The 13197-nt window shown below is 51.7% G+C and overlaps 1 protein-coding gene across 1 annotated transcript; it reads left to right on the forward strand.

The window, feature by feature from the left end:
* The first annotated feature begins 5156 nt into the window (after window positions 1-5156).
* SUMO2 (small ubiquitin like modifier 2) lies at window positions 5157-12177 on the forward strand. Its single transcript, XM_054083628.1, has 4 exons — window positions 5157-5314; window positions 6829-6960; window positions 9925-9996; window positions 11521-12177. The coding sequence occupies exons 1-4, from the start codon at window positions 5294-5296 to the stop codon at window positions 11581-11583; spliced, it is 288 nt and encodes a 95-aa protein (XP_053939603.1). The 5' UTR covers window positions 5157-5293; the 3' UTR covers window positions 11584-12177.
* The last annotated feature ends 1020 nt before the right edge of the window (window positions 12178-13197 follow it).

A 13197-nucleotide genomic window follows, 5' to 3' on the forward strand; every position in this document is an offset into this window, starting at 1 on the left:
CGGAGGCTCCGCCCGGGCGCGGGGCCGGGGCCGCCGGGGAGAATGAGGCCGGCCCGGGAGGGCGGCGGGACTGCCAGGGAGGCGGAGTGGGGAAGGGGGAGCCCCGTGTCGGGGCCGGGCGTCTGCGGCCCTTCCGCAACGAGAGCGAGGCTTCTGCCGCCCGCTGGCTGCTGGAACCGAGGCGGGGCGGGGGGACCCGGGCCAGGGGCGCTTCCCGCGGGGCCCGCAGCGGGCCGGGTCGATGCTGGCGGGGAGAACTCTCCGGCGCTTTCCCCGCGCTGCCCGGTGCGCGTCAGGCCCGGGCGGTGCCGGCTCGGTGTGTGTCAGTGACCCGGTGCGACCCAACACCGGCCACACGCGGCTCTCGCCCCGCTCCCTCCCTGCCCGTCTCCGCAAGCTCCTCCCCGTAACGGGCGCTCGGTGACCCACTCAGTAACCCATCTGCGATGCCTCCTGCAGCTGGAGGCAGCCAAACCTCCGCAACCTCGTGCTTTTCGGGGAAGCTCACCAAGAATTAATTTTTCAAGATAGCTTAAATCGTTCCCTGTCCTCCCATGACAAATGCTGCTGCGCTCCCCTGCTAAATTGCCTTTTTTTCCACTTTATTGGCTGCTGCATCTATCATTTCCAATTATAAAAAAGTAGCAGTTGTCTCGAGGAAGAGCACAACGCGACGGGGATCGTGCTGAGATAAGGGAGTGGGGTCTGTTTGGGTCAGGCAGGAGGAATGGGTGGTTGCAGGGAGAAGAACTTAATATTAACTCTTCAGAAGTCTGCCTGAGAAACTTGAGATTCCTCAGTTTGAAGAAAGCACATCCTTACTGCGGGTAAGAGCCCTGTGTTTTGGGGAGGGTTGGGGGCTTGGGTGTATTCAAATGTATAAAGTCAAATTCATCTGTCTTACCAAACGGTGCTGCAGCTCTTGGGGATGTTAGCGCTGATCTCTAGATCTGGAATGACCTTCAGCGTGTTACTAAAACAGCTCTGGGTACAAATCAAAACTGGATGTGTGGAAATCCAGCAGTAAGAGGTCTCCTGCCACCAGGGTCTAGGCCAGCCCATCTCAGTGGGGACAGCTCTAACGCAGCCTAAACCTGGCTTTGATGGATCCTTGCGGAGAGCTGTCCCTTTCTGCTGCCACCATTCTTCCCTCCTGGGAGAGGTGAAGTTTAGTAAGAACTCTTAAGAGCTCTCAGTCCTCTTGCTGGAGGGCTGGCCCTGTCTAGAAGGGAGACCTCGTGCACCCCATGTCAGCGAGGCTCTGCCTGTCCAGTCTGTGTAAGCCAGCAGAACTTGGTGTTGTTCAGGAAGGCCTTGGAGTGCAGGCTCCAGGTTTGGGGAGGAAGGCAAGGGCACAGAGAAACTGTTACTTTTTTCTACTCAGAAAAACAAAGGAGAACAACAAAACGGGGGGGAGGGGGGGAAAGTCGAGGCCTGATAAGGAGGGGCATTATTAAGTTGCGAAATAGGAGGTTTGAAAGCTGTTTCATGACTTGGGGAACAGGGGGAACCATCAGAGACGTGGACAGGGAGGCAGTGCTCTAGGTGAAAAGTCATTTCTGTTCCTGGTGCGAAACTCATACTGATGAAGAGCAAAGCCTGACTAACCCACTCAGAGCCCAGGCTGAGACGGCAGCTTCAGCCCTGCTTGCGTGTTTACACCTTCAAATTGCTGCTCGCTTTCTGTTCTTGCATTGAACTAGTTGCAAAGGAACGCACAGTTCTGACGGGGATGGAGCTGATTTTGTAGGGTCACGCTTGCTGATGTGCAGTAGCGCACACTTGTGCCACTCTGCTCATAGCTGGCTGCACATCCTAAAAATGCCTGAAAATCTCAGTGTGAAAGGGACAGTCTGGGGAGCACCCGGATTCCCTGCCCTCTCCAGAAAATGAATGGAGCCCAAGAGCTCTGCAAGATCTAGATACATCATATTTCTTCCTTACTGTACAGAATGAAAGAAGGCATGGAAATATTTTAAGAAACAACATGTGGAATTTTTTCCCTAGAGATGGAATTTCTCTGGAATACTCACTGTGATGCTTCCCTATTCACTTGCCTCCATCTCCCTGCATTGAAGAAGAAGAGCTCAGAGAGACAAAAAGCTTTGCCTTTGCTCCCCTCCGCTGCTGCTTGGGCCCTGCAGGACTGGGTCCTCTGTAGTTCCCAGTGTGGCTTCTCCCCCGCCACTCGCTCCGAGCACTGTTGTCTAGCCAGCTATCTGCGTGGGTTTAGCACGCTGTTTATTGCTGGATGGGAGATCCAGCGGAGCTACTGCGAGTTTCCTCTGCTGCTGCATTAGAAGAAAAGCCATATAAACAGGAGGTTTGCAGAAGCCTCCTCCGTGACTGGGAATCTGTGTAATTGGTGGCAAGCTCGGTGGTGGGACAGTTGCCCCAGCAGTCAGCTTTTTGAGCAGATACAGCTTCTGCAGGGGTAGTGAAACCCCATACGATCTCAGGAAATCTCGTGTGTTTCCATGTCTCCTTTTAAGAACATTTGCTCTGTTTGTGATGCTGGCCTTAATGTACATCTCGCTTCATGTCAGCCCTGCGCTCAGCTCTTTCATGCCGCTCTTGAGCCTCAACCTGGTTTATCCCACCTCCCAAAGGAATCCTTCTCCTGCACCTGCAGCATGGAGATATTCAAAGAGGAGGCGGAAAGAAGCAGCAGGAGCAAAATAAAGCAGAACTGTGGAGAAACGTCGGTCCTGTGATGCTCTTCCTCACAGTGGTCACTTCTCTGTGATGCTGCATCATTTCTAAAAATAGCCCTGGAGGTCCTTTGGGAAATGGGCACTTGTCTTTTGTTCGTAAAGTGCCCCGTGTGTTTGAGTCTCACCTCAGAAAGCCATGTACAGAGTAGAAGCATGGAGTGGGGTTTCAGATGCTTTATTGCCTTGTTCTTACGTGTAGTCCTGCTTCTTAGTGGCGATAATCATAGAATGGTTTGGGTTGGAAGGGACCTTAAATGGATTTCAGAATGTCCAAATGGCATCGCCTGTCGCTCCTCAGAGCTCAAAGAAAAAGTGGAGGGAGATGGTAGGAGACTGCTGCACCATCACTATGTGAGGAGAGGCTGCACAGCAGCGTGGTGTTTTCTCTACCCCCAGGTGCTTCTTGCCTCCCAGTAGCTTAAATAAATAGGAAAATAATAACACGAGTAATTAGATGTAAGGAAAACAGGCAGGATACACTAATTGGAACGGTCTTTTGATAAATCAAGGAAAATGACAGAGGAAGGAGTAGAAACTACAGCTCAGAGTATCACTTTGAGTCTCAGTTGCCTGCCTGGATCGGACTGAGCTCTGCCGGTGATTTTTCCAGGACTGACTCATAAAAACCTTGAGAAGTAGTAAAATACTAAACTAAAAGCTTCTAGGACATTTTAGATGAGATTTGAGCCTTCAGAGTCCTGGAGTAGAGGTAAAGTTTACAATAGAACAGAGCCTTGTCTGCAGGGAGCTGGTAGAAGGCTTCCCTGCCTGTGTTCTGTGGAGCTCAGGTGGGCTGGTGGCTCTCATTTGTCAGCTTTGGTTTTGGGTGAAGGTTCACCTTCCTGCCGTCTTGTGCAATTCCCAAACAACTCCAATAAAACTGCCCTCGAGCTGGGGTGAGATGGGATGTGAACAATGTGACAAAAGGCGGAGGAGGGGGATCAGGATCCACAGAGAGGAGCAGCCTGTGCTTGCTCACAAATTAGGATTCTGTTCAGGTGGTTCATTCTGGGCAAATCCCACCTTGGAACTGCTGCAGAATGAGGAAGGAGGTACAGGCACAGAGGGTGTATGTGCAGCCGTGTCCTGACAGGAGCCGGAGCAGTGCCCTGTGTTAAACCTGTCCCTGGAGCACTGACAAGGGCCACGTTGGTTTGTTTCTTTTCCACCTCTGCGCTGCAGAGATGGTGGTGGGTGAAATGCTGAAGAACATAGACTCAGAATCTGTTTTGTGGGAACCTGCTCAGTGAAATCTCTGGAGTTATTGGCAATTTCCTCCTCCACTGGAATCTTGAAGGAATCACACCATTATTTATGTCATTTTTGAGGTGCTGACCCTGCGCTTGGGTCATTGGAGAAGCTAAGCCACCCTGTTGGACTCACATTCTGGATGCATTTTTCAGGGCGGCAGCAGCCCAGCGGGCTTGGTTCCCTCTGCAGAACCCACACGTGTTTCGGGGTGAATTCACCCCTCTCCTTCCTCAGGAGCCGCTAGTGGCTCTCTGACGCCTGGGCCTTGAGCAGGGGGGGAAAACGTGTTGGGTCTGAGGAAGCTTGAGAGGAGGGTGGCATGGAGGGGTCCCCACGGGGGAAGGCACCAGCAGGGAGCCCTGAGGGCGATAGCGGGGTGTGGGGATCCGTGATGAGGGTGGGAGTCACGGGAAGCCGTTGCTGAGGTTAGAGGGCACTCTGAGGAGTCCGGGGGGCACAGGGTGGTGGGGAGCCCTGAGGAAGCCAGGATGTGGGGTGTTGTGATGCCCCGAGGAGGACGGAGGGGTGGGAATCTGTTGAGGAGCCCTGGCTGGGATAATGAAGAGCCCTGAGGAGGCTGGCAGGGTGTGGGGTTATGGGGTGCTCTCATGAGGCTGATGGGGCGCCCTGAGGAGGCCAGTGGGGGCACAGGGTTGCAGGGCTCCCCGAGGAGTCTTCTGGGACATGGGGAGCCCTGGCTAGGGTGTTGGGGTGCCCTGAGGCGGCTGTAGGGACATGGAGAGCCCCAAGGAAGCTGGGGTGTCGGGGTGCAGCGAGGAGGCTGTGGGGCACAGGGCAGCAGGGAACCCTGAGCAGGCTGAAGGGTACAGGGAGCCCTGAAGAGACTATGGGGCAGGGGATGGCGGGGAGCCCGGAATCGGCCGCGGGACGTTGGGACACATTGAGGCGGGAGCGGGCCCGGCGGCCATTTTGCGAGGACAATGCCCGCCGCGCGCGGGTGGGGGCGGGGGGGTGTCGCGCGCACGCCGCACGGGCAACCCGGGTGTCGCGCGCACGCCCCGCCCCCCCGCCCCGCGCGTTATGTAACGGCCGGGGCGCGCGCGCGCTCCCCTGCCCCCCCCCCGCGCTGGCCCCGCCCCCCCCCCCGCGCTCCGCCAGCGTTGCCCAATGAGGCGGCGGGGCCGCGCGCGGGGGGGGGCGCGGGGCGGCGGGCGCGCGCACGCACGGGCCCAGGCGCGGCCCCGCGGCGCTGCGTGCGCGCTCCCCGGCCCCCCCGCCTTCCCCTCGCTCCTCGCCGCTCGCGCCGCCGCCGCGCTCGGCCCTGTCCGCCCCCCCTTTGTGAGGCGCCCGCTCCCCGCCGACTCGCCATGGCCGACGAGAAGCCCAAGGTGAGGCCGCGCGTGTCCCCGCCGCCCCCGTTCTCCCCCCCCGCCATTTTCTGCGCGGGCTCGGGCGGGCGGGGAGCCCCGGGGAGGGCGGCGGGGGGGCCGCCCGCGCCGAGAGAGGCCCGGCCCCGCGGCGGCGCCGCTGCCTTCCTCGCCCTCCTCCTCCCCACACCCCTCCTCCTCCTCCTGGCGGCGCCGCCGCGGCTCGGGCTGGGCCGCAGCGCTGCGATGGGAGCGCGCCGGGGCCGCTCCACGCGGGGAGGAAGGGGAGTCGCTCTCTGCCCGCCGTGTGCCGCTCCTCGGGCCGCGGGGAAGGGGCGGGTCGCTCCCTGCCCGCTTTACGCTGCTGCTCCGGCCGCGGGGAAGGGGCGGATCGCTCCCTGCCCGCTTTATGCTGCTTCTCCGGCCGCGGGGAAGCAAAGGAATCGCCTCCCCGTTCGCGGGGAAGGGGGAGAATCGCTCCCTGTCCGTCAGGCTGAGTGCTGAGGCCGCTCCTCCGCGGGGAAATCGCTCCCTGCCCGCTTTACGCTGCTCCTCCGGCCACGGGGAAGGCGAGCGATGGCTTTGTGCCGCCCCCCGGGCCGCGGGGAAGGGGGAGGTGATCGCTCCCTGCCCCTCACGCCGAGGCCGCTCCCGTATCCGCCTTGTGCTGTTCCTCCGGCCTCGGGGACGCGGGGGAATCGCTCCGTGCCCGCCTTGTGCCGCCCCCGGCCGCAGGAGGGGCCGTGCGGGACCCGCCGGGAGCTTCGCGGGGCCGCGGCGGCGTTAAAACAACAACGGCGGCGGCGGGGAACTGCTCAGCCCCCCCGCCCGTTTCAAACGCAGCTCGGCGGGGGCTGCCGCGTGGTTCCCTGGGGACACAAAGGTGGGAACGGGACCCCGCTCTGCTCCTGCCCGCGAGCTGCTGGGCCGGAGGCTGAACCCCGCGGTTCCGGGTGGCAGCTGGGGCACGGGGCCGCCCGCGCGGGAGGGGTTTATCTGAAGGAGAAAGCTTGGTTCTGCTCAGATTTGGTCACTTTCACCAGCACAGCCCTCTTAAAGGGTCTGGAAGTTTGCTTCAGAGGTGCCCCAGCTGATAGGACAAAGTTTGAGGTGCAGTAAGAGACTTGTGGGTGTCTGAGGTCGCAGTTCTAATAACGTAAATAACTTCATTACTTTATTGGGAACCGCAGCGCATTAGTATTAGTGTGCCCTTTAGAGAAAATAACTTAAAATTCGTTGTAAAACAGCTGGCCTAGTAACTCATCGCTGCTACGTTGCATGTTAACCGGTCTCAAAAATTATGGCTAATATTAACAGGGTTTGGGGGGGGGGGGTTTGTGTGGGTTTTTACTTTATTTTCAGATAAAAAGTACTGACCTTTATTTCCCGATTCCAAGTTTGAAATCGGTGAACGGCTGTAATATCTTTATTACCTCCTTTTTAATGACCTGTTGCACTTTGGTAAAATGTTAACTTCTTGTTTCATACCTTTTAAAAAAAGTGTTGTTCTTTTTTTTCTTCTATTTCCTCAACAGGAAGGAGTGAAGACTGAAAACAATGACCACATTAATCTGAAGGTGGCAGGGCAAGATGGGTCTGTGGTGCAGTTTAAGATTAAGAGGCACACACCACTTAGCAAACTAATGAAAGCCTATTGCGAACGACAGGTACGGTTCCTGATCTGCCCTCGGGAAAGGCGGGGCTGGGGGGGGGTGGGCTCCGCAGAGACACAGGAGGTGTCAAACGTTCCAAATATGCCAAGTGATAAAGGCTTAACAGAAACTAATTGTGCTGGTGGACGCGCATTGTTCCTGGGATCTGTGATGGAGGGCAGTTGTGGCAGGAAACGGGGAAATAAAGCTCTGTTATTATCTTTGTGAAATCCCTGCTGTAGGTGTAGGCTCTTGGGAGGCAACTCTTACTCTGCTGCTCAGACATACCAGAATGGAAAAGGGAACCTGCAGTGTGAGCTCAGAACAGGGAGTCGAATGATAATAGGGGGTATATTTATAAATCCGAGTTACATCTTGGTTTGGTCAGAGACTTCTGGTTTATGAGCTTAGTATTGTATCAATATGTGAGTATCAATGAGTACTTCAGGGTTTAGAAGTGTCTTGTCCGGCTCAGGAAGCAGCTTGTGGAATGTAATGATGAGCTTTATTTTTTTTCTCGTGGCCTGGTTGTCAAGTTAATCCTCTGAGGGACAAAAAAAATGTATTTTGCCGGCGTAGTGGAAGCTGCAGCCACCCTGCTGGGCTGTGGTCAGACACTGCCAGTTTTAAACGTACCTGTACGAGGGTGGTGCCTTCAGCACTTCCCTCCAAAGTTTTTGATGAGGAACATCTTGTCTCTGCTCTCCATAATTTTTCAATGACTGCCTGCCTTTAAAAAGTTTCTACAAAAGCGTTTGGAATTGGAGAAGGGCTTTTTTAAAACACAAGTATTCAGTGATGCCATCAAATGCAATAAAATTCGTATGAAATCTTGAAGTAACTTTCACCACTGAAGAAAGCAAACTCTTTTAACTTGCATACGGAGTAGTAAAATGTCTCTCTGGTTGACCCCTTGCTGTGCAAATAAAGACTGGGAAAATCATCTCTTGCTGAACACATGGGTATGTTCTGCATGGGTGTTCTGGGGAGGAATGAGTGAGCGTTGAAGCTGTGAGCTCTCTTCTCCTGCCTCTAGTGTACAAACTCATGTTGCAGCATGCAAATCACAGATTTCCCAACGTGAAGTGCAGTTATTGCTGTCTTCTGGGGAGTTTGAGGTTTGGTCAGTTGTCTGTAAAGTCCTGGGAAGGATGATTTTGGTAGGATCATTCGTTCTTCAGTTACTTGGGAAAAAAATGCCCAAAACTTCCACTTCAATTTCTACACTGCTTAAAAAAACCAAAACAACAGCAAAAAAAACAGGTGACAGTTGGAGGGGAAAACATAATAAATCTTTATAATGGGAAACCTTTTTCTGATTATGTTTTTAAGCTGGTAGGCATCCAAAGGGTGTTTCTGTGAAGATGGACTTGTCTTTAAGTTTTATTTCTTTCGTGCTTCCTTCTCGAATCATGTGTAACAGCATTTGTTCCACGTGTCTCTAGAAGTCAGGTTTTATTTGTGTTCCTGGAGAGGGCACCTAATCTTTAGGTCCTTAAGCTGTGAACTGTAGATTTAATTTTGAGGGGGGGCTGCATATAGGAGAGAATTCAGCAGCTTTGGAGAGTGAAAATCGTGTATTGCCTGAACAGACCTAAAATGGAAGTAACTAACTAAACCTTGAATGCTGTGATCAAGACTATTTGTGATTATTGAAAGTGGGGGAAGAATCATCCATGAAACACATGGATGTGGATGGTGATCTCACCAAGATGCAGGTTTTCTGTATGTTCTCAGGCAGCATTTATTCAGCTCAGAAAGTTGTCAGGAACCTGCAAAAACCCAACGCTTTTGAAAGACGAGATGTGTATTTTAAGAAACGGTGTCGGAGAGAGCAGCTCGAACCAAATGTTGCTGTGCAGCGATTGCTGCTGCCATGAGGCTCAGCCACACGGTTTCCTTCAGATGATGCTCTAAGCAAGGCCCGCGCAGCCTTTGTTGCGCGGCAGGTGGCGTGTAACCAAGTGTTACCAAAAACTTTGCTCATGTTCCTGATTAGAATATTTTTCCTGACAAATAACTTCTCAAAAGTCATCGCAAAGTTAATTTTGTACGTTACCTCTACTCTTGCAAGGCCGAGGGAACGCTGCTTCTCCAATTCTGAGGTGTCAAAGCAGCACCACACAGTCTAGTGGATTTACTTCAAATGCAACTAGACTGCTTGTGTTTGAGATGCTCTGCAGAGAGTGGATTGAACTGGGAAAGACGCAGCCGCTGAGGTTCTTGGTTCTCGCTGCACTCATCCTCTGCAGAGCGCGGTGTGCCATAGAACTCCTTTGCAAGCTGACACGTGGATGGGAAGCGGGTGTTAGTGGAAGGGTCTGTTGCTGTCCAGGTATCTTCTCCAATCTGGGGGCTCAGGCGAGAATGAGAAGTCATCTGGGGAGTGGAGGAGGCCAGCGAAAGGACTGCTGTGGGGTAGGAATGCCAGTTTGAAACACAGCAGCTTCTGGAAGTGAAGGATTCCTGTGCTTTTTGAAAGTTCCAACTGTGTGGAGAATCCTTGATATGTTGAATTCATGTTGGTAGGAATTCATAGTCAGAGTGGCCATTGCCTGCTCCTCACCGCTGCAGGGACAGGGGTGAAGGCTGCGTTTCTGGGAAACATAGCAGAATAGCTTTGCTATTGGGAAGATCAGAAAGGATCATTGAGTATTACTGCTTGTCATGTGTCACCCAAAGAGGCGCACCTAATTTTTAAGTGAATTATTATTCCAAAGCACTGTAAGAATCCTGGCCTTTGGGATGGGCTGTGTACTGGAAGCAGCTCTGGTAACTTGCAGTCGGTGGGGGCACTGTTGCTTCTCTTGGGTCGCTGGACTCAATGCGATTGTTTACCCAAGCCAGAGTGTGAGGGCCTTGGAGTCAGTGCAGGAGGCAAGAGCCGTGTCCTGCCTTAGGAATGGTGGCTTTGGGAGAAAGCTCGATAATGCTTTACATCGGACTCAACTTCCCTTTGTGTTCATTGTCTTTGTCCAGGGGTTGTCAATGAGGCAAATCAGATTCCGGTTTGATGGGCAGCCAATTAATGAAACAGACACACCTGCACAGGTAAGCGGCAGAGGCTGGGCTAAGGGGCCGCGTTTGAAACACGCTGCAGGAGTTGACGCTCCTGTCTTATACAAAATACTAGTGTGATTGTGTGGATAAGTGGTAGAATGTGACCTTTTCTTACCACTGTGTTGGTTTAACTAGTTTAGAATTGTTGGAAGTGGAAACTTAAGACTTGTTTAGTGTTTTGAATAATAAGTCGGGATCGCTGTGGTGATAAAATGGGATGCACATTAAAGAGGTGGGTCTGTAAAACTGTCACTTCATCGAGTCATGGCTCCGAGGTGCAATTGGTAAGTTAAGAATTGAGTTTTTCCTGATGCAGTGGCTTTATTTTTTTATAAAAGCTCACAGGATGTTATCAGGAGTCCTGTTTGCAAACTTGCATTTGTAATACAGAAGTAACTTTCTGTTCTTTTGTGATGTGAAGCTCTGTTTGAGCAGTATAAAATGACTGAATATGGTTTGGATTGTCCGTTTGTAACTGGTTAAAGTGAGAGCCATTCCATGAACAGAAGAGTTCACTGTGGCTCGAGCTGCATCGCTCCACATTGCTGTGTTTAATCAGCCTTCACAAGTGCTACAGTTCTGGATGTATTTCAGAGGCATTTGTTAGGAAATAAGGGACCCTTTTTTTATTGTTGTATAAGGTTTATACTAGATCTGTATTTTCTAAGCCGTTGCTTCAAAGAATGTGCCTTGTGTGGCCAAAATCTCTGCAACTTTTTGACTTGGAATACTGACAGTTGAGCCAACAGGTTGCTTTTCTCTCATCAGTTTTAGGCTGATGCTCGGGATCACTGGTAGCTGCAGTTGATGCCATGAACCAGTTAGATTTCCTGGAACAGGGATCGAGACTGTTCAGGAATATAGCTTACGTTAGCGATAGTGGCTCTTTCAGTCGTGGTGCAGATTGTGTCAGCAGGGAACACTTGCATCTCGAGAACATCAGCTGTAGAAGATACAGCGAGAAAAGGGAATTCCATGAATGAGGCATTGCTGCTCCTTGCTGACAGTTTGTTCCATCATTGGCCATGTGAAGCGATTTTAACTTTTTTGTGCTTGCCCATGCTCGGTTTCACTGCCTGATTGGGCCGGGGCCTCCATCGCAGCCTGCTCTCTGCAGTCCTGCGGCTGGAACCCTTGGCACATTGGAGCACCAGCAGCTGAGCAGGGCTGTGGCCACCTTCTAGAGCAAACGGAGAGAGAAGGTGCAGTGGCAGAGCTGGGAACAGGATTAAGGTGTTCTGAATGCCAGTCTTTTCCATAGCAGTCACAGAATGTACCCTGAACTTATACTAGGATCCAGTCAAGGACGACAACTATCACAGCCTTTATTTTCTCATGTAGTTTCTTTGCTTTTGTGTTAGGTGAGGTAGGTTAGAGCACAGAGCGATGATGGTGGAGGGAAGTGGGGCTGGGCTGGTTCAGAAAGTAAACCTGAAGACAGGAGATGTAAGAACAACCCTGCCTGCAGTGATACCCGAGAAGAGCTGAACGCCTTTTTTCTCTCTCCTGCTGCAGTTGGAAATGGAGGATGAAGATACAATTGATGTGTTCCAGCAGCAAACAGGAGGAGTTTACTGAAACAAACACACACACAAAAAAGAACCTGCTACTTTCTTCTCCAGAACTGTGCTCCCACAGGCGACACACTCACAGTTAGACAAACGAGACTTGGTTCAGCCACATCCTGACTACTGCAGCATAGTTTTCTCTCTTCTCTCTCTGATTTTTCCTATTCCTTCTATTGTACATAAAGTAACTGGTGTATGTGCACAGACATAATGCATATTTTTTTTAACTAAATGGCCAATGGTATGTTTTGATCGACATTTAATGGAGACGGGGTGGGAAAACAAACTGGTTCTGTGAAAATGCCCCTCTCTCCGTTAGTGGCATGCTCCTTCTACTTTTATCTTTATATTCCAGTAAGTTATTTTGCTCTCACTGTTAAAAACAAAAATCTCGCATACCTTGTTTGATTGGATAATTTCAATGTTTTTCTTTTATCATTGTAAAACCAAGGACAATTTTATAACTTTTTTGTACGTAGCTGTTACATGTAGAGCAATTTCTGTCTAAGTAGGGGTAAATTACTCTAAAAAACAAATGTTCCTAGATAGTTTTCCCTTCAAGTAAAGCGTCTTGTTGTTTAAATAAACTTCTTGTTTAAAATAACCAGTTTTCTCTTTTTTTGATGTGGAATAACAGTATTCAGCACTTCATGCTTCTCAGTTCTCGGCATCCAACGTGGTAAGTAAGCGTGATCCCCGCTTACAGTTGGGATCATTGGAACCGAAAGGCTTCCTCGGGACCTCAGTCAGTCAGCAGGAGAACAGGAAACTAAAGGCAGTTTTGTCTCTTGGGGGTTTTTTGTGTGTTCTGCTAAGCCAAAAGTGTTCAATGAGGCAAACTGCAGACTGGTGGGCTGCTCCCTCATGCCTTTGGGTTGAGCTCCTTTTGTCAAGTCTTCAGTATAAACATGGATGTTGTCAGAGCAGCTTATTTAAACTCTATCTGAATACTCTTTGATGCAAATGTTAAGTTTAAGAGAGCAAATACTGTTGATAACCAGTTTGCTGTGGTGTCACAAGGGAGACACTTGGAAGTGTAAAGCAAAAATAAATAACAGAGCTGGTTGTGGGTTTATTTGGCACTGGCAGTGGGGATTCCAGGCGCAGCTTTCCCGTCGCAGTGTTCCTGTTGGGAAAGGAATGGGCCTGAAGGACCGAAGGAGGTCAGTGACAGCGATGTTTAATCTCAGTTTCTCCCACGGGCAGCTGTTCTGAGTTTCCTCATGAGGATGTTCCACAGTGGTGGTGAAACCCATGGGTGTTCAGGGGAGATTCCCTACCTGGCTGCTCAGCAGCTCCTCGGTTCTCTGGAGTCCGGGGAATGTTCTCGTGTTCTGTAGTGTTTGTGGTATGTTTGTGCCCTTTCAGGTGTGAACTTGCTGGCAGAGCTGACTCTGGTGGTAGTTCTTGTTATGGTTGATTCCAGAAGGGATTACTGCGCGCGAGGGCCGTGCCTGCTGGATCCAGGAGGGCTTTAGCGTGGCAGAGCGGTGGGGCTGGATGTTTAGCTGGTGGACGACGATTGATTTACTTCTGTCGCGGTTTTAACGCATCTGATATTACAGTAATTGCATCTACTGGGGACAGAAGAAACATGGCGTGTGTTTCTGTAGCGGCTTTTGAC

Source organism: Cuculus canorus, chromosome 18 (assembly GCF_017976375.1).
Source record: "Cuculus canorus isolate bCucCan1 chromosome 18, bCucCan1.pri, whole genome shotgun sequence".
In the NCBI taxonomy this organism is placed as follows: Eukaryota; Metazoa; Chordata; class Aves; order Cuculiformes; family Cuculidae; genus Cuculus; species Cuculus canorus.